The following is a 21,518-nucleotide window of genomic DNA, read 5'->3' as shown; positions in this document are numbered from 1 at the left end:
TAGAAAATCAATGGGCAAACTTCAGCTCCAAGCGGGGGAAACTAGAAAATCGAGGCAAACTAGAAAATCACCGGGGCAAGATATGATCAGGGCAAACTAGAAAATCACGGGGAAACATGAGTGGGGGAAACATGAAATCATCAGGGCAAACTAGAAAATCACGGGGATACTAGAATGGGGCAAACTACAAAATCAACGGGAGAAACATGAAAATCATCGGGGCAAACTAGAAAATCAGCGGGGCAAACTAGAAAATCAGCAAAGAGGGATTTTATGTTGAGAAGGTGAAAGAAGCAATAGAGATGGTGACAGATGACTATGTGAAATTAGTAGTAGATTGGTTAGAGGTTTATAGAGGATCCCTTCCATTTTAAATGAGAATTTTTATGTGTCAGCTTGGTGGAAGCTGCCCTTTCATGAGTTGGATTTTAGGTATGGGAGGCCCACCTATGGTGGCCCAGTTGTGAGTGGAATGGATGAGTTTGTGCTGTTGCTCTCTGATGGTATTGGGGTGAGGAGAGGTGGAGGTGACAATGTATAGATGGCCTTAGAATAAGAGAAGATGGAGAAATTCATGATGCATGTGTTCGAGATGTAGTCCTTTTCTTATATATTAAATGTTGGTATACACGTGAAATAGGTAGTGTCCTTATCATGTGTATGAGTTGTACTGTAGTGAAAAGAGTACAAACTATACTGTTTGACTATCCACTTTGTTGGTGTCCTTATACAATGGTTTGATTACAGTGGTCCACATCTTTGTACAGAATGCATAGTTTTTAATTTTCACAAGTGGGAGACATTTTTGGGTGATGCAGAACAATTCATTGGTCAGTTGACTTCCACTAAGGATGTATCAAGGCACAAAGCGACATATATTCACTATAAAAGAATAAAATTACAGGAGATAGAGATTACCCGATTCGAACAAGTTTTGAATCACCTAAGCTATAAGCTTGAAACCCTACGAACGAATTAGAAAGCTCTTGATACCCCATATTCTTGATCACACCTATATATATATATATATATATATATATATAGACACACATACATATACATGGCATCTAGGTGAATCACAATCGAAATAGGAAATAAATCCCGCACGATCGTTCGATGAAACATTCGATGACACTTCGATGGCATCGAATATCTTCGATGTTATCAAACTAACCAAAATGATCTAGCGACTGAACATTTATTTTTCAAATTTTCTCGATGGGACTTTGATGTCATCGACGGTTTGTCGATGGCATTGAACCTTTTTTAATAGCTTTGAGTAGGACACCAAAAGTGTCCAGTAACAAATCGTGAGATTTTCGTATTTTAGTTAGTATTGCACTAAAAAAGAAGAGAAAATAGGCTTTATTGTTACACACTGTCAGCATGGCGATTCATATGTAGGTGTAATAATTATATATGACACAGGCAAATAGCAAAATTGTGTTTGCAAAAATGACGATTCATATGCTTGACCCACTTATTTTCATGCTTACCCCACTCATTTTCATGTTTGCCGCGCTGATTTTCTAGTTTGTCCCGCTCATATTTCAGTTTGCCCCGCTCATTTTCTAGTTTGCCCCGCTCATTTTCTTGCTTGCCCCACTCATTTTCATGTTTTTCTCACTGATTTTCTAGTTTTCCCCGCTCATTTTCATGTTTCCCCCGCTCATTTTCTTGTTTCCCCCGCTCATTTTCATTTTTCCCTGCTAATTTTCTTATTTGCCCCGCTCATATTTCAGTTTGCCCCGCTGTTTTTCTAGTTTGTCCCGCTCATATTTCAGTTTGCCCTGCTGTTTTTCTAGTTTGCCCCACTCATACTTCAGTTTGCCCTGCTGTTTTTCTAGTTTGCCCCACTCATACTTCAGTTTGCCCCGTTGTTTTTCTAGTTTGTCCCGCTGTTTTTCTAGTTTGCCCCGCTTATATTTCAGTTTGCCCCGCTCATTTTCATGCTTGCCCCGTTAATTTTCATGGGTAATTTCGTCATGTATAAACCACATAGTTTCCTTGTTTGGATGAAACTTTTGTTTTGGAGTTTTTGGGGTCTGAATCTTTCTTTCTGCTCCCAATTGAAATAGGGTTTGAGAACACAAAAAATGACGCGTTCACAGCTTTTACTCGTAATCTTCATATGGTTAACTCTACGTGATAATCTCATAATCACTTTCATGACAAACTACATAAATAATTGTGTTCTTTAATTTTCTTCATTGCTTTCACATTTTTAATTAACCGTATGATTGTGAGTTCATAATGGTTTCCTACCTATTCAAATAAACATGAAAATCAAAGCCAACAGTAAAACTTGAAGAGGAATGATATGATCGTTGACAAGATAATATGAATAGTACTCTTGGGTCTTGAGTTTATTCAACTGTGATGCATGGTTTGTTGATCCAGGCCAGTTGTCTAATGGGTCGCACCATGAACTAAATTTTTTCCAAAATTTTCCTCTAAGTAAATCATTCTAGTTTAGGATTCTTACTCTTGCTCGGGTGGTAGACTCTTATGAGTTTCAACACCCAGTCAAGCATTTGAGTATCCATACGTGGTGAAATTCCTCAAGTGTGAGTGCATGGGGGTGTGTGTGCATGTGTAAAAAAAAAAACATTCTAGTTTAGGAAATATGCTTGTTAAATAAATAGACAAAGAAATGAATTAAAAGATAGAAAAATATTTTTATATACTTATATATATATATTTACATAATTATGTATTAGAGAAAAATGTAAGGGAGAAAAAGTTCTTCATGTGAAAAATAAAAAAAATAAAAAAGAAAATAAAAAAGAAAAAAAGGTGCATAGCATTACAGTTATGGCTACGGTTATAATCCATAGCCATAGCCCAGCTCTAACCCGGTCAACCGGGTCCCAACCCGGTCGACCCCAACTCACTGGCTCCTTTTTTTCTTTCTTTCTTCCCCATTTTAATCCCCACCGATTTTTGTGGGTCCCATTATGAGGTATGTGTTATATCAAAACCGTCCATCTATTTGGAGAACTCGTATTAATGCTTGAGATGAAAAATAAGACAAATCTAGCTGTCAAGTGGACCACACTGTAAATGGCAGTGGGTAATTGAACGTCTACCATTGAAACCCATTTAGGGGTTACAAAAGTTTTGGATCATTATGAAATTTGTTTTTCCAGTTCATCCAGGTCTTTGTGACCCTATGAATGAACTTAGATGGGGAGGATTTCTCACAAACATCACAGTGGGCCCCACCTGAGTTCCCATCGCCCGGATGATCAGGGTCAAATATTGCATATCAGACCCCAGTAATTGCCTAAATTGACGTACATGATGAGGCTTAATGGAGTGTTTTACTCGTGTTTTTATTACAGGATGAAATCAAGAGTGTGTATTGAAAATTGATGTTAAAGGCATGGATTTTATGATCCAAAGTCTCCAGAGCAAGGCACGCACCCCAGAGAACTAAGACTAAAGAATTTATATGCCAGGGACCCGAGGAAGTCAAGTCGTTCACATTAAAAAGGCCCGAAAATGGTCCAGAATGCAAGATCACATGGTTCCCGCCATCCGATTGACTCAAAACTTCATATATGGCCTGGATGCCGTAAATAAACCGTACATATTAAATTTCAACCATTGGATATCTCGAGAAGTGGGCCAACGGACAGATTAGCCCATTAATCTCCAATTTTAGGTCCGCTTACAATCTGGATATACTTCAAAATTGACCCAGACGGTTTGAATAAGATGTGAAACAGGATGGATGGATTAGATTTCTCTACAGCATCGTAGTGGACCCCGCATGGGTGGCGTGTGTATTGAAGACACGCGTAGCCGCGCTGCACCCGACCACTAAAACCCGTCAAAGTCGGTTTGACCGACCGTCTTGAAACAGCGTTCGCATAGGCGTTGATCGGTTGCAGTTGTGGGCCCCACCCATCGTCCGTACGGTTGATCCCGACCGTTCATTCGTTCCCTGGGGCAGCCACAACCTGTGCCTAGCTGACGGAATTTGAAGACATCACGTTATTAGTTTTTCAACTGTTTAAAAACAGAATGGACGGTGAGTTCAAAACTCTGTGGGCCACCGCAACTCTAACTCGAAATTGGGCATTCCTAGCCGTTTTTTCATCCTCCATGCAATGGACGGAGTGGATTATTGAAATAATTATCAAAATGGGTCCCACCATTGCCACGGAAGTTGTTTTCGCGTCCGCGTAGCGTCTTCCGCTGGCCGTTTTTGCGAAGGATTGTGGGCCCTGTACGTCACCCGTACGGCCGATCCGAGCCGTCCATCGTGTAGATGGGTTCGAGAACTACAAAACCATGCTGATATTCCACTCCCATGCGAACACACGTGTGCGGTACAGAGGCCACAAAAGGGCTACCCGGCGACGTTCAAAACTGATCTTTTTGTATTTTCTTCTCTGGGCCGTGTCAATGGACATTCAAAACCACCCATTCTTGACTGAAATTTCGTTCTGAATCCAATGGACGGGGTGGATTTTCCAGAAAACACCTCTGTGGGGCCCACCGATCACGGCTGTGAAAATTTGTACTCCGAGTCCTTCTACGACTCTGCCACCGACCCCAGCCATCCAGCAGCTATAAAAGGGGAGTTTTGGACGTGGGAAAGGCATTGAGAGCCAGGGAATTCCAGACCTAGAGTAAGGGAGAGAAGAGAGAGAAGAAAGAGAAGAAAGAAGAGAGAGAGAGATTGTTTGGTTTGACGTTTCTTTTATGAATTTTATTTAATATTTTTTATGGATTTTATGGGTCACTAATCTCTCAGCTAGGGCTGAGATGAAGCCCCTAATTTGATTAGCTCTTGTATTGGTTGATTTACTTTGAATTTCAATTAATTTGTTTCTTTCTTTAAGTGGGCTTTATGGGTTAGAATTCTATACTTCTCCATCTATGAACTTGATTAAAGTATATATATGGATGTTGTTTGGATGCTTATTATAGGTGCTTGTGTCTGATCAAGAACAAGTTTCCTATAGAGAAAGAAACAGGGTGCTTTAATGAATGTACATTCCATGTACCCGACCAAGGACATGGGATATGTCATTCATGGCATTGCTTAAAGGAATTAGACAGTCTGTATGCCCGATTAAGGACACAGATTGTGCTTTCTCTGTATAAGTGGTATCAATCTAGATCAAGGTGAATCAACAGACAAAACAAGGGTTAGGATAATTAGGGGTGGATTCGAAAGTCCTAGTGCTCTCTCTCTGATTGAATTTTCTTCCCTGTTCGTAATTAATTGTTTTTCATAAAATTGTGCTTAGTAATTCATTCCATTATTTGTTGGATTAGTTAAGGAGAATCATAGATTTGAATTGTGACGACCAGTCCTCGTGGAAACGATCTCGTAATACGTACCGTATCTGCATCTGATTCGTATACTTGCGAGTTTAAAAATCATTTAAATCGTGTTGGTTTAAATAAAACATCACCGGACTGTCGTCAGCGCTCGTCTCTGCACGCCAGCCAGGGGAAGCGCTCGTCTCTGCACGCCAGCCAGAGGAAGACAGGGGTATTTTCGTCCTCAAAGTTGGTGGCCGTACGAGGAGGTCCAAGTGCGTATTCAAAGTTTGTATTGCTTCAAAAAAACCACTGGATAAAAGGTGGGGTCCACAGTCGTAAATTTCTCTTGATTTCATAACGTTAAATTTTCAAAAAAAGCTGCCTAATACCCAAAGATGATCTCAACTGCCCAAATCAATACAGTTCATCAAGTGAGTGGTGAATGAACCAGGACTTCCAATGCAACCACAATAAACCGCATCACCAAAACAAACTGCCAAAAATAAGAAGGCAAGAAACGCATTACCCATTCAGAAATGAATTATACATCATTTCTTCAAAACAACCCAATTGTTCCACAGTCCCAGCATTCCAGACCAACTTTACCTTATACATTTTCTCTCTCCATGAAATCTTCAATGCAAATTGCCAAATGGCTCCTCAGAACAAACTGCAGCAGAACTAGCTTCCAAAAGGGAAGGCAAAACAACCCAATTGCTCCATGTATTCCCACCGTTTCAGACCAATATTTCTACACATACTCCATCTATATCAAGTCATCAACGAAAAATCACTAAAAATGAATTGTCGCAAACTCACCTCCAAAAGTCGAAGGCAAAAGAGCCTATGATTCGAACCTTAAGGCAACCCATTTGGATGAGGAAATTTCAGCAAAATCTACACCAACCCATTTAGATGAGGAAATTTCAGCAAAATCTACACCATACATTCAAAGAGAGCCAATTTACTCTATATATTTCTAACATTCTACAAATAAAAATAAAAATGCAGTCTGATTCCAATACTCATACAATCTCAATCTCCATGAAATCATCATAGAAACATCACCAAAACCAGTTCAAAATAGAAATTCTAGCAAAACCCACCTCCAAAACTCAAAAACAAAATGATCCATTGGTTTTTGCCTAGTCATCATCTTATCGCTTACCTTGTCAAAGATGAGACAGGGTTTCATAAAGTGCATCAAAACGCCCAAGATCAACTCCCATCTGGGTCAAAAATGGCTTTTAGGCCTCAAACGCCCTTCTGGAGGGTACATCCAAACAGGCCCTTGCAATTTTAAACTCAAGATGATCCTCATCACTTTGGTGGGAAGAGAATGTTTTGACCAGAATACGGCCGTTGCGATCAAGATAGAAGGCAAGAAGTGAAGGCCATCCTCTTCATTGATTTCTTCTTTGATCAATTCTTAAAGCCTCCTCTCTGCTCTGCTCTTCTCCTCTCCTCTTCTACTTCTTTCTGCAAAAGCCTCCTAATGCAAGACATGAAAATTAAATATGATATGCAAGATTTCAAGCTTAAGATCACGTTAGTTTAGAAACAATTACACAAATTCCATATCCCACATGAAAGTCCAAACATTCAATTAAGGGGAATCTATGCGGGTCCAGGCCTACACATGATAGGGCTAGATCAATAAAAATTATGAACCAAACGATACTCAAAGATAAGAAATAATCATCCACACATGCATAGTAATCAGTCCGTAATCTAAGGGATTCAGAAATACCAATTTGGGGAACCCTAGGGTAAGAAAAGGGGCATAAAATTGAAGATTTGAGTAATTTCAAGTTAGGTTTAGGGATTTTGGGTGAAAGCGGAGTGAAAGAGAGGAGAGAGACAAACCAGAGAAGTACCGCGCGCGTGGACAACAACAATGGCCTAGACGCACATGCGTGTGATCCCGGCCGCACGTGTGTGGGGCCCACTATTCAGAAAAAGGCCACCTTTGTAACACCCCATACTTTCCAATACTCGAGTGTTACCATTTAATGTAATTTAATATAAACACACAAAAAATAATACAACCTAAATATATATACTATGAAATGTTATTTATATATTTTATAAATATTTAAAGTTTCAGATTAAAATGATATGTAACTATAACCTATATTATATGCATATACTTACAACATCATTAATGTAAATTACAAACTATACAAATTGTAATACATAAAATATACTGGAAAAATTTATAATGAATATCATATTTCAAACAATTTAATGACTTGTATAAAGTTTAAAAACATAACACATATATGACCATACAAATAATAATATATATTTATTAATCTCTGCTTACTGATATTCATATAATTTATATATTAACAATTTGTGATAATATAAATTATATATGACAAAATATATAAAGGAAAATAATAATAATAATAATAATGGTAAACATTAAAACTTATTCTAGTAATAGTATTTAATATTCTAAATCCATAGTGTAGGTGGTCCCGATTGCCTGAATAAATCCCTTAGACGCTTTTAACAGTTGCCGTTCAAATTCGATATGATTCGACCGTTGGATTGGCAGGAATCCACCAATACGACCCAAATCGAGTTGTGGGCCCCACCTAGACCTTAGATCTGCCTCATATTTGGTCTAGGGCCCTAACTAGACCCTTAGAACCTAATGGGCGGCGTGGATTTCATCAAATCCACTTGTGGGCCCCACGTTTCCTTGCACGTGTACACAGTGCAAGAGCACCCGCCGTGCACTGGACTTGCAAGCTCGGTCAAGCACAGCTGACCCGATGAAGCCTAAAGAGGAAATCTCCTCTTCTTTCGTTCTCTGCCAGCAAAATGAGCAACGCCCGTTTGATTGATCCGCGGGCCACCATGATCATTCGATCAGAAAATCCAAACTGTCCATCATCTCTAGAGTGTGGGGCTAACCAAAACCCAACTGTCACGAAAGATTTTCCTGCACGTGTGGACGCACTATCTTCACTGCAAATCAGCCCTACAAAACCATATTTCCGAAAATGGAAACCGCCAGCTGTTACGATCCGCGTGAGAAGAAGTCCTCCAATCCCAGCCCTTTATTTCAGCATATCCCGACCGTTTGTCTGGGAAAATCTCAGCCGTCCAGTTTAGCTGTAGTTTATGGTTTCAAAACCACAACTGGTCTCCATTTCGCCCACTGTTTTGGAGGCAGTTTTAGCCAGAGGAGATCCTGGCCACTTGCTATTGATCCGACGGTTTAGGAGGGATTAGGGCAAACATATAAGGCGTGCGAATTGAGGAACAGTAACTTACCCTCCATTTTCGCAGCCACAACCAAAAACCAGCCGTTTTCTTCTTCCTTCAAAACCACCTACCAAACATCCCTGAAGCTTCAAAAATCTATGTCTCTAAGCTCCTCTGAGCTCATACACACCACCTACAATAATCGGTTCAAAGAAAGAAACCCCCATTTGCAATCTGCCATTAACGCTGCATCTTCTTCCCCGCCATTCCACTGCACCAACCATCTTAGTTTGAGTCCGTTCTGACTCCAGTTATGTTCAGATTCGCGGCTGGAGTTCCCTAGAGGAGGAAAAAGGAGAGGAAAGTGAGAGAGTAGAAAGAAAGGAAGAGATGGAGAGTTGAAAAGAGATCGGGAGATGGTGCGTTGCTGCACCAGCTCAGGCCGAGGTGAGTCGCTGGCCCAACCACAGCAGATCCGTCATGCTGCTGGTTCGGTCCAGGAAAAGGAGAGAAAAGAGAGGAAATAGTGAAAAGAGTGAGAGGAAAGGATGAAGGAAGAAAGAGGGAAGAAGTGAGTGGGTGCCGCCGTTGCGCCCGCTGCCGAGTCAAGCGAACCCGACCCGCTGGCGAGACCAACTCGCTGGGCCAAGTTCGGTCCGAGTTGGGCATGGGTTTGGGCTACTCCAGACCCCTATGAAAGTCCAGAGGCAGGAATGGGAAAGAAAGTGAGTGAGAGAGAAGAGAGAAAAGAAAGAGAAAAAGGGAGAGAATGAGTAGGGTGGGTGAGTTGTGTAGCTAGCGAGTCGACTCGACTCACCTAAGTTGAGTTGGACCATCCTTGAGTCAAGTCCAGCCACCTCTGGACTTCCCCGAAGCAGAAATGAAGAAGGAGAGAGAATGTAGGGAAGAGTGGTTGTGTTGGGCCAAGTCAACTCGGTTCAAACCGAGTCATCAAGGTGAGTCAACCTTTCTTCCCCATTCTAGCCTTGTTCTGATGCACTGTTTTCATTTGTTACCATTGTTGTTATTAGGATTATTAATATTAGCCATGGTTAGCCATTAGTAGATCATTATGCTAGGACTAGTTGTTATAAACAAATTTCAATTATTAAATGGTAATATTTTATTTATCATCCTAGATATTTATTTTGGATAGTTGATTGTACTAATCATAAATGATTAACCATTAATGGATTACTTACACTAATACTAGCTATATTAAACAAAGTGACAATTATTAGAAATTTATATCCATTACTCTTAAATATTATCATGATAGTAGATCATAATATTAACTATCATCTTAACGATTACTATTATCATGTTACGCTAATATTAGTTATTATAAATGAAATTACCTTTAGTGATATTAGCATGGTATCCACCACTTGGAAATGTTACCTCTAATAATAGGTTGTACTATTATACTTCAAATGTAATACTGATTAATACCATGGTCACAAATAATAGTTATATCATTAACATTAAATGGTAACTAATACGCCAACTAGAGCTCAAATCCTAAAGCCTAGGTAATCTAAACCCTAGGATAAGACCTTGACTATAAATAGTACATAAGCTTGGATCTAACTGTATAACCTTATAAATTTTAGTAGGCTTTGATCCTAAGGAAACATGCATTCTTTAGCAACACTGGTAGGCGGTTCGAATGATAAGGTGATGATTCTTCCCCTTGAGCTTTCCATCTTCCCATTAGCTTAACTTATAGTTTTTATTTCAAGTTATAATTGATATCTCCATTCTATAAGCACATGTGCTAATTGTTGAAATTGAATTTCTATATTACATGCTTAATATCCATCCTGTATATTTGTTCATTATTTGTGTATTACTTATGGACTTTAAACTGATACATTAGTGGGAAACTCTCACCTATAAATGTACACCCATACTTGGGATGTAACCCGACTGGTTGTGATTAAAATGGACCTTCGGCTTAGTGTTTATTGAGTGATGGTCTAAATGGATCATGGATGTGGGCCTACCACTCAGGGTTGTTGTGTCCAATGGTTTTCAAGGATGGTCTTTTATCGTATGGTTTTGATACTCGCTCTATGAGGCCTATTTTGAAAATTGTCCTATGTGGCTTGTTTGATATCGCCCTATGTGGCTTTGTTTTGGTATTTTTCCTACATGGGTTCGATGTTTTATACCGTGCAACCATGCGATGGTAAGCCCCATATACTGTAATATGATTGGCCACTAGTCGACGGATTTCCATTAAACATCCTAAGATGGTAGCCTCATGGGCCGGGGATGATAGTAATGGGACACTATGCCCGAACTGTCGGCCTACGCTGGGTCATGTACTCCCCATAGTGACCTTTGAGCTTATCTAAATTGGCTGGTTGTAAATGGACTAATAATGACTTGGCTAATCATGCATGCATGGCATATTATGATGGCTTGGATCACTCTGCCCTGCGATAACGCTGAATGTTGCGCTTATGACTAGCCATTCGATTTATGATGATGACTTGGATCTTCATGCCCATGCGATTACGCCGAGTGTTGCGCTGATGACTAGTCACATCCTTGGGTGACGACCCCAATGCCCATCCGGATGCTTTTCCCAGGGCACAGACCGTCTGGATGTTTTACCCGGTTTCATAATTACATTCATGCATTTAATAAGACTGCATTTACTCTGTTTTAGCTGTCTGGTTGTTTTATAACTATGTTTACCTAATGCGGCGGTGTGTAATCTTGAAGGGAATTCACACTGAGTTGGCCACTCATCCATCAAATATACAACCGTACAAGTAGTATAGGTAGCTTAAGTAATATGCATGTTTAGACTTGATGAGGAGCATGGTACGATCGTCAGGGATGCATGACTGTATTTGTCTGGAGGAGCTACGTGATCTTGCGGCTTATATTTATATGCTTTCTGTCATCCTTCATGTATTGAATCATGTCGATCTTGTACTTGTTTAAATTCTAAGACATTGGTTTGTATAAGTCATTATGGGCAAACACTTGTATATTCTAAATGAAATTGAAATTTTCTTTTATACTTACTTGTCCATTCTACGCTCATCTGCTTACTCTGATGAAAGGAAAAAAATATATACTCGAATTAGACCATCCTTTAAGGTTAACACTCGGGTTTTTGGGACACAGGTTGTATACTCGGGTCCTGAAAAGTCGGGGCGTTACAACCGTGGCCCTGGTCGGCCAGGGATTAACTCTAAAACCTCCAAATCTCAGCTCGATCCGATGTACAGTTTGTACGTAGTCTCTGCCGAAGTTTCAGCCCTCCTCTAGGGCCAGATTCTACAATTCTGATGTGGGGAAGAGAATTGCTGCAATAAATGATTGATTCGAAGTATAGATGATGGGGTGAGATGAGAAGAAGGGATGATAGAAGATGAGTAGTAGAGATGGCGATAGATGGGGGCGAATCGGGATAGATGTAGCTTCGCACCACGGTAGTTAACCTTTCAATGAAGGGAGGGCTTCGTACCCAATTAGGCTTCACAACTCAAAGAGTAGGAAAACATAGAATTTTTATTAATCTTCAATGAATCAAAAGAACTACAAGGGTGCCTATTTATAAGAAAACCCTATACCCCAAAACTCGCACCATGTGTGTAACCTATTACTTGGCGATGAAGTAAACTAAAATAAAAACCAAACAAAGAAATCTAAAGCGTTCATGATGTTCTAAATCATAACAATAAGCAAAACCTAAAATATGAAATCAATCTGACTAGTGGGCCACGATCATGAGATCCCATGATGGGCTTTTCTTAACTAACGGGCCCACTCTTTTGAATCAAAACTTCATCTTCTAGCTAGAAGGCCCTCCCTGGACGTCGTTATCGATCCAGATCGACGGTGGGGCCCTCCTTCTGGCGTACAAGCGTAGGGGGGTGATTTGCGTGCACATGTGGACAGCGTGTGCGGGATGTCCCCATCAATTCTCCCCGGCTGCGAAGATTTCGCCACTGGCAAAATAAAACTCCTGAACTGCTCCGAGATGTAAGAATCAAGTCTCTAAAGCTCCTCAGCGAGTCACGTATTGGTTGAACTTGGACGTGACTTTTACTTGACCAGGTACTTCTGAAACCCACCGTCCGATGTTGAAACTATCTGATGGTCTAGGATATCCTCTATTTCCTTTGTGGGTGTGTAAAGGTTAAGTATGGGAGGTAGAGGCGGGGAAAATGAGTCGGGAATGATATGTATGAGATGTAGAGGCTGGGAAGATGGGTCGAGACGGGTAAATATGGGAGGTAGAGGCTAGGAAAATGGGTCGGGACAGGTAGTTATGAGATGTAGAGGCTGGAAAAATGGGTTGAGAAGGGTAGGTATGGGAGGTAAAAGCTAGAAAAATTGGTCGGGATAGGTAGGTATGGGACATAGAGGCTGAAAAAATGGGTCGGGAATGGTAGGTATGGGAGGTAGATGTTGAAAAAATGGGTCGGGAATGGGCCATAGTTCAAGGGATAAATATGGGAAATCAGGATGGTGGGCGAAGAGCCGAACAAAGTATAAGTGGTCCCTTGAAAAGTAACTAAATCCTCCACATCGGATGTGAAACTAATTCCCATTGAAGGTGGAAGATCTACCTTATACACATTGAGACCATTTCGTTTTATAATTTTGAAGGGTCTAGCGGTACGCGCGTGTAACTTACGAACGGCCCTCGAAGGGTACCGCTCGGGGCTAATGTGGACCATCACAGAGTCCCCAATATTGAATCCTTTGAAATGTTTATGTTGGTCTGCAGAAAATGTGCAATGGTCATTACTAGTCATGATCTTCTGCCTGATTTCTTGATGCCATGAATGAATGTGATGCGCAAAAGACTGCAAACTCTGACAACCTATGGGACTGACATAGGAACAAGATCAATAGGTTTCCTAGGTTTATAACCAGTAACGACTTCACGAAAACTTAGACCTATGGACCTATCGACAGAACTATTTAACGTAAACTCGACTGTAAGTATTACGGTGTCTCATGTTTTGATGTGCTCTATATCCATCCTAGGGAGAGACTCATCCGGTAGATCATCAGGAAAGACATTACGTAACTCATCCATTACCGGAATGGCCTCAGTGGGTAACTCTACACTGGCCTCTGGTGCACTCTCTCCAGCCACAAGGCCGCACATGTTGTACCCCTCAAAATAGTGGTCTTGATGTCTCTCATGGGGTAGGTGCACGAGTGCACACCCATAATTGATTCCTTGACCAACTTCATTCATTCGTCTATCCTCCAGGCCACCTGCCTTAGATTAGACATCTACCTCGATGATGGGATTTGTCCTGGCGATGGTCTTTAGTCGGGTAATGCGTACATCAAGCTGTTCAAAGCATTGGTCCATTTCCAAGCGCTTAATTATAAACTCTAACTTCTGGGACAACTTGTTTAGTGACTCTTGCAATTGTTCCATGCTTAGTGTAGGGTGCGAACCAAAATTCAGCAATATTATTTTATTTTATTTTTTTAAGAAACAACCTAGTTTCTAAAAACAAAAAAGGAAAGTTTTTAAAACAAATTAGGAAAGTTTCTAAAGAAAAACAACCTACTTTCTAAAAACGAAAAAGGAAAGTTTCTAAAAACAAATTAGGAAAGTTTCTAAATAAACAAATTAGGAAAGGTTCTAAAAAAAAAAATTTAAAAAGTTTCTAAAAAAAACAACCTAATTTCTAAAGAAAAAGAAAATAGAAAGTAAGTTAGTTTCTAAAAAAGAAAAAGGAAAATAAACTAGTTTCTAAAAAAGAAAAAGGAAGTTTCTAAAAAATTAGTTTCTAAAAAAAACATAAAAAGAAAGTTTCTAAACTTAGAAATAGAAAACTAAGTTCTAAAATAATTCAAATAAGGGGATAAAAGAAAATTTCAGCAGCTTATGTCAGGGTTTATGGATCTCTAAACAGTCATATATGACGAGAATTGATGCGTAATGGACATAAACAACCAAACTCTAAACATGTAATGAATTCCCCTACAAGAACCCTAGGCTTTGATACCAAATTTTATGCAGGAAATAAAAATTAAATATGATATGCAAGATTTCAGGCTTAAGATCACGTTAGCTCAGAAACAATTACACAAATTCTATATCCCACATGAAAGTCCAAACATTCAATTAAGGGGAATCTATGCGGGTCCAGGCCTACACATGATAGGGTTGGATCAATAAAAATTATGAACCAAACGATACTCAAAGATAAGAAATAATCATCCACACATGCATAGTAATCAGTCCGTAATCCAAGGGATTCAGAAATTCCAATTCGGGGAAGGCATAAAATTGGAGATTTGAGTAATTTAGGGTTAAGTTTAGGGATTTTGGGTGAAAGTAGAGTAAAAGAGAGGAGAGAGACGAACCAGAGAAGTACCGCATGCGTGGACAACAACAATGGCCCAGACGCACGTGTGTGTAATCCTAGCCGCACGTGTGTGGGGCCCACTATTCAGAAAAAAGCCACCTTGGCCCTGGTCAGCCAGGGATTGACTCCAAAACCCCCAAATCTCAGCTCGATCTGATGTACGATTTGTGCATGGTGCTCCGCCGAAGTTTCAGTCCTCCTGTAGGGCCAGATTCTGAAATTTTGATGTGGGGAGGAGAATTACTACAATAGATGATAGATTCGAAGTATAGATGATGGGGTGAGATGAGAAGAAGGGATAATAGAAGATAAGTAGTAAAGATGGCGATGAATAGGGGCGAATCGGGATAGATGTGGCTTCGCACCACGATAGTTAACCCTTCAATGAAGGGAGGGCTTCGCACCCAATTAGGCTTCACAACTCAGAGAGTAGGAAAACATAGAATTTTTATTAATTTTCAATGAATCAAAAGAACTACAAGGGGTGCCTATTTATAGGAAAACCCTATATCCCAAAACTCGTGCTATGTGCGCAACCTATTACTTGGCGATGAAGTAAACTAAAATAAAAACCAAACAAAGAAATCTAAAGTATTCATGATGTTCTAAATAATAACAAGAAGCAAAACCTAAAATATGAAATCAATCTGACTAGTGAGCCACGATCATAAATCTCATGATAGGCTTTTCTTGACTAACGAGCCCACTTTTTTAATCAAAACTTCGTCTTCTATCTAGGAAGTCTTCCCTGGACGTCATCATCGATCCAAATCGACGGTGAGGCCCTCCTTCTGGCATACGAGCGTACGGGGGGTGGTGTGCGTGCACGTGTGGACAGCATGCGCGGGATGTCCCCATCACCTCCACCCTAGATAAGAACGTGAGTAGCATTAGCATTTCTTTTCGGTCTTTCCTATGCCAGTAGAATGCCCAATGCAAGCAATGATTATACATGAATAGTAGTGAAAAGAAATGCCAGAAAGATGATGACGGTTAGGAAACAATAAGATTAAAACCAACCACACTATGACCTGAAAGAGGAATTATAGGATTACACAAAACCCAAGGCCTTGGATAGCATCACGGATTCTCAATTCTGAGAGTGGGGCCCATGCTTCAGAAAGCCTGATCACCAATCCATTGCATCCCACCATGGATGGACCATGCCCAAAACTCCCCTCGATGGGAGAATCATCATATAGCCTGCAATAGACAGCTGAGAAATACAGTAATGGTACACATTCAACTGAATGTGTGTGTGTGTGTGTGTGTGTGTGTACAAAGATTGGTGGCTAGAATCTTCTCCAACCACAGTGGAATGCAACAAACCATGGGCGAGAACTGAAAAAACCCATATACATCGCAGGCTCGGGTGGCATATCCCATAATTCCTCAAGTTGAAAATGCAGTCTAATATGTCATTTGCCATTATATGTTAAAGTAAATACCAGCATTGAATCATCTGCTCAGAGAAGTCGAGCTGGTGGAAACAGGTTCGTGAAGGATTGCACCCAAATGATAGGGATGAGCTCGCTTGATCCTAAGCATCAGAACCATATTCTAGAAAACAGAAATCTCTTGTAAATGACTGCGCAGTGGAGAGCCGTTACGACATGCGAGGCCTTGATCAAGAAGAGGAATGATTCAACTGTATTCACCAGATTCATGCAAAATCCCGACATCCTACAATCTGATCTCAGCAGATGCATCAGTGAGTTTTAGAAAATTGAGGCAACGGTCTCAGCGTTGAGGCATTATCTGGTCCTGATGTTATAACTGTCCCAATTCACCTGTTCTGTCCAAGGTTTTGTGCTCCAGACGATTGATCTGATCAGCCCCTCAGTGGATGAGGGGTGTCCTAAAAGTCTTCCAGATTCGAATATCCTAATCCTCTATCAAATGCCTACAAATAGATGGTTGAGCAAAAAAAAAAAAAAAAAAGCCAAAAGTCCAGGAAAAAAAAAAAAGGCCAAAGTTCTGATGGGTAGGAAATTTGAAGCTGGAAAATTTTATGGGTGTGCCCCATCCAAAGTGAAGCCTCTCATATCAACAATCTGGATCACCAAACCATCGGCCCTATTATACAGAAGGGATTCCGGACAACATTCAAATTTCAAGCATCAAGACGCAATAATTCCTACTTCACTGAAAATATAGCAAATTGCAAAGAGGAGCAACTAATTACATATCATATGGCTAATGTTCTTACCATTTGATGTAATCATCGTGAATTCCACCATCATCAAATTTCACATTATTATCCTCCTCGGACGCCTGATAAGCATCACTCCAACTTTCAGAAGCACCTTCTAAAATGGGAATTACCCAATCCCCATCAGGTTGGCCACACCTTTCCTCATCACAGACTAGATTGGCGTCCCTTTCTGGTAAGTCCTCCAGAGGCCGCAATTCTCGGCTGTTTCGACTGCCAAGCAAGAGAAGGTCAAGCACTTTCCTACGAACCACATAAAGCGGATTTGGCTCCATCAAGCAACCTTTGCTATATGCTTCTCTAAGAAACACTGTTTGGGTGTTGCCTTTGGTCGATATATAGAAAATTCCTGGGTGTTTTAGAAGAAGCTCCCGAACATTTACTTCCATGCTGAAGTCCCTCCGGAAGTGAGATAACCGCTCTACCTCAACCATCTTCTCCACAGTTAAGCTTAGAAATTCATGGAGAATACCAACCGCACGCTTCTCAAAGCGTTCAACCACACCGCAAGAACGGACCCGCACGACCTCCGTTTTCTCATAAGGCTTCAAGTAAGGTAGCCTTTGCCAGTTCTTCAGCTTTTCTCGAAATCCTTTCTCAATCTTATATCCAGTTGGGAATTGAATTGGGAAAGCATACTTTGTTTCAAACTCGCTCAACCACTTTTCTCTATATTCTTTCTCTCTCCATTTTTCTACATCAGCAATGGCTAGACTTTCATCTCTTGAAACCAATGCAACAATCTCAGGATTTACTAAGGTAAAGATATCCGTATACTTAGGAAGGATCGAATGTCTGAAATCCTCAGGCAACCCAAGTTCTCTCCTTATCAGCCATAGTGCATGGATGTGCAGCATCCCACCAGTCGAAATCATAAGAAGCTTTTTCAAACGCTGGACAGCCATCGCTTCAGATTCCTTAATCACCAAAGCTTCCTCTTTGATCAAGTCTACCATCTTTTGGGTTAGTCTGCAACAAAGATTTCTTCTAGTGGGGTGGGTGTATATCTCAAAGATGTGAGGATACTTTCGGAGGAAAACACCCATTCCTATATTCACTCCAACTATATTCCTCCATTTCGAGATTAGTTGGACAGATACGTAGGGGCCCCTACGGTTCCACATCAGCTCCACCAATGTCAGGACAATCTTCAATCTCTTAAAATGACCCATCAGTTTATCGAGCTTGAGATCTCTTGTTCTATCCTCTAGGCGTGTTTGTGCTGTGACAACTGGTTTCTTCCATCTCTTTTGGGTGTTTGAATTGAAAGGCCCAAAACTGATGATCTCTTCTGAAATGGGAGAAGAGACCCTTTCTAAAATTGTCACTCCAATGCTTTCCAATGCCCTCTTTCGGAAGGCACATGAAAATCCAAGCATTTTGTTTAATAGCTATATGGCTCAGAACAGAGAATTTGTATTTCTAAAATGAATATGAATTTCTTAAAAGTGACTGATAATTCTTGAATTCAAACATATAAGCTAAAAAGATTCAATCTTACACTTCATTGCAACTCAAGAAACTGCTCCAAATCCCACAGGAATCTGATTTCCGGTCTCCCTGAATTAGACACCTCATATAAAATTTCAATAACCCAAATAGCTCATTTTGTCAATGCCACAGTTCTTGTAATCTCCAGCCAGCAGCTGAACTTCTAATTTGCTTTCAAGGACTACAAACAATTTGATTTCCCAGAACTTTCAAATTTCAGATGAACTGCCTAAAATCCAAATATGATCTCTACAGCCCGTATCAGTTCATCAAATGGGCAGTGAATAAAGCAGGACTTCCAATGCAACCTCACTAAACTGCATCACCAAAACCGACCGCCCGAAAAAAAGGTAAAAAACAAGGCACGTGATTTTAATCTTCCCCGTGGCCTATTCAGATGGGATGATAATTTTATGAAATACACATCACTTCTTCAAAAACAACCCAATTGCTCCACATATTCCCAACAATCCAGACCAACATTTACCCACAAATACTACATGTCCGGAAAATCACCAAACCAATCTGGAAAACAAATCTCAGCAAAACTAACCTCCAAAAGGGAAACCATAACAATCCAATTTTTCCACTTACTCCCAATGATTCAGAACATCATTTCATTCCCAACATTTACATACACATCCTCCATCTACATGAAATCTTCAACTAAAACCACCAAATCCCTGAAAACAGATTGCATCAAACCAACCTCCAAAAGCTGAAAGCAAAACAACCCACACAATTCATTAGGAAATTTTGACAAAAAATCTCAGCAACCCATTTGCTTGAGGAAATTTCAGCAAAAATCTACACCACATATTTAGAGAGAGAGAGAGAGAGAGAGAGAGACCATTACTCCACATTCATCCAACATGAAGAAAACTTTGTTGCTCTGGCAGAGTATGATGGATGATTCGCCGGCACTCATAAATTGCGTACCGGGCACACAAGTAATTCAAATTAAACTGTACAAAATATGGGTCCCACTTTAAATGTATCATGAACTAAAAATTTATGTTTATTTGATTATCTGACAGATGGATTGATGACCATTTATTGGACAGTTAAAAGTTCTTTATAAAAAAAACATCCAATGGTCCCGTTTCAACAGGCAAATGCCCTCGAAGCGGAGGTTAGGATTGTTCGATCAATCTGATTTTGGGACTGTAACTCAGCACAATTGGTTCTACAATTTAGTCAGTTTAGTTTGAGTTAAATGTATGCCAAACATGTACAATTTCTGAGTGGACTCTGCCAGAGTATCAAATCTCTCCCTTCCAAGCTTCTACACAGAAATAAAAATCGGACTGATTCCAATATTTAATTACTTAAATCTTCAAAGAAATATCACCAAAACCAATTCAAAATACAAATTCAAGCAAAACCCACCTCCAAAACTCAAAAACAAAATGACCCTTGTAGTTAAAGCTCGCCATGATCCGGTCTTATGACGCAATTTTAAACAATACATTTCGTTAAGAAGAAGAACGAAAAAAATCATATATTTCCAATCTTTCGGGAAAAAGAAGAAGCTTCGACTACAATATTCATACATCCTCCATTTCCATGAATCTTCAACGAACTATCAGATTTTCTTCTTGGAAAATTCAAATTCTAGAAAATCAACCCATGTAAAACAGCCATCAAATCTCTCTCTCTCTCTCTCTCTCTCTCTCTCTCTCTCTCTCTCTCTTTTATATATATATATATATATATATATATATATATATATATATATATATATATATATATATATATATTGAGTAACATGATATTAGATTTCTCAGACCAAAAAAGAAGAAGAAGAAATGTCGACATTCAAATGAAGGTTGGAGATACAGTGGATTTGAATTCTGGAGAAGGGGATGGCAGTTTCGTATATTAGAGACAAGAACGTACCTCTTTTTTAGACATCGAACCCCGCCTTCTCAGAGAGAGGGTTTGTGAAGAGCCATTTCCTTCTCTCCTGTAAAACCCTGATTGTCCACTGACGCTGCCAATAGCGAGGTGGCTACTGGACAGTGCTCTGTGGCCCCACCATGATACATGTGTTTTATCCACGCCGTCCATCTATTTTTTTCAGACAATTTCAGCTATGAAACCAAAAATGAGACAGACCCACATCTCAATTGGACCACACCACAAGAAAACAGTAGTGATTAAAATCCCACCGTTAAAAAATTCCTAGGGCCTACCATAATGTTTATTTTCCATCCAACCTGTTGATTATGTCAAAGAGACCTGGATGAAGGGAAAAAAACAAATATCAGATTCATCCAATACTTTTGTGGCCCACAAGAAATTTTTAACGGTGGGCGTTCAATCGCCGGTGTTTCTTCCGGTGTGGTCCAGTGAGATTTGGATTTGCCTCATTTTTAAGGCTCATCTATTAAAATAATCTGTAAAAATGGATAGACGTCGTGGATAAAACACATATATCATTGTGGAGCCCACGGAGCACCGTCCATTAGGCAACAAGAACGAGATTGACCCACCAAACCTTTTTCGCGCAGGACAGATGGGAGATGCGGTTCGCGCACACGTGTGTGAGATATAGTCCATTCAACAAAGTGGGGACTACCCCAGCGTGTCCGGAGACGACCGGTCCTAGCAGGGGCCTATGGGGCCCACCGTGATGTATGTATTTTATCCACGCCATCCATCCATTTTTACATATCATTTTAGGGCATGAGCCCAAAAAGAAGGCAGATAGAAGTCGTGCGTGGACCACACCACAAGAAGCAGTGGTGACAATGACGCCCACCGTTGAAACCTTCCTATGGCCTACCGTGATGTTATTATAAATATCAGATGAATCCAAAACTTCTATGGCCTTTTTGAGGTTTTCAATGGTAAGATGCCTGACTACTTCATGTGGTGTGGTCCACTCAAGCCTTCCATCTTGCTACTTTTAGGTTGATGCCCAAATGATCTTTCAAAATGGACCA

General features: G+C 40.2%; 1 protein-coding gene and 1 long non-coding RNA gene across 4 annotated transcripts; both read right to left on the bottom strand.

Annotated features, from left to right (window-relative positions):
• Positions 1–6,227: 6,227 nt before the first annotated feature.
• LOC131251068 (uncharacterized) lies at positions 6,228–20,531 on the bottom strand. Its single transcript, XR_009173575.1, has 2 exons — positions 20,466–20,531; positions 6,228–6,775 (listed from the first exon to the last, which is right to left on the bottom strand). It is a non-coding gene; the product is annotated as an uncharacterized LOC131251068 (long non-coding RNA).
• LOC131251067 (protein ROOT PRIMORDIUM DEFECTIVE 1) lies at positions 6,228–20,558 on the bottom strand. 3 transcript variants are annotated; one of them, XM_058251553.1, is made up of 5 exons: positions 20,470–20,558; positions 17,046–19,288; positions 16,316–16,759; positions 15,729–16,070; positions 6,228–6,772 (listed from the first exon to the last, which is right to left on the bottom strand). In XM_058251553.1, exon 2 carries the CDS (start codon positions 18,456–18,458, stop codon positions 17,073–17,075), a length of 1,386 nt encoding a protein of 461 aa, XP_058107536.1. In that variant the 5' UTR covers positions 18,459–19,288; positions 20,470–20,558; the 3' UTR covers positions 6,228–6,772; positions 15,729–16,070; positions 16,316–16,759; positions 17,046–17,072. The 3 variants fall into 3 exon arrangements, with proteins under 3 accessions (XP_058107536.1, XP_058107537.1, XP_058107538.1); XM_058251554.1 differs by lacking the exon at positions 20,470–20,558 and adding an exon at positions 19,960–20,248; XM_058251555.1 differs by lacking the exon at positions 20,470–20,558 and adding an exon at positions 19,960–20,248 and having other exon boundaries at positions 16,316–16,557; positions 17,077–19,288.
• Positions 20,559–21,518: the final 960 nt, after the last annotated feature.

Source organism: Magnolia sinica, chromosome 7 (genome assembly GCF_029962835.1).
Source record: "Magnolia sinica isolate HGM2019 chromosome 7, MsV1, whole genome shotgun sequence".
Classification (NCBI taxonomy): domain Eukaryota; kingdom Viridiplantae; phylum Streptophyta; class Magnoliopsida; order Magnoliales; family Magnoliaceae; genus Magnolia; species Magnolia sinica.
The sequence above is the reverse complement of the archived record's forward strand: the minus strand, read 5'-3'. Positions and strand labels throughout refer to the sequence as shown.

What these genes read in the sequence shown, in the direction of transcription:
- LOC131251067 (XM_058251553.1), bottom strand. Translation starts at nt 18,458, where the DNA reads ATGCTTGGATTTTCATGTGCCTTCCGAAAGAGGGCATTGGAAAGCATT.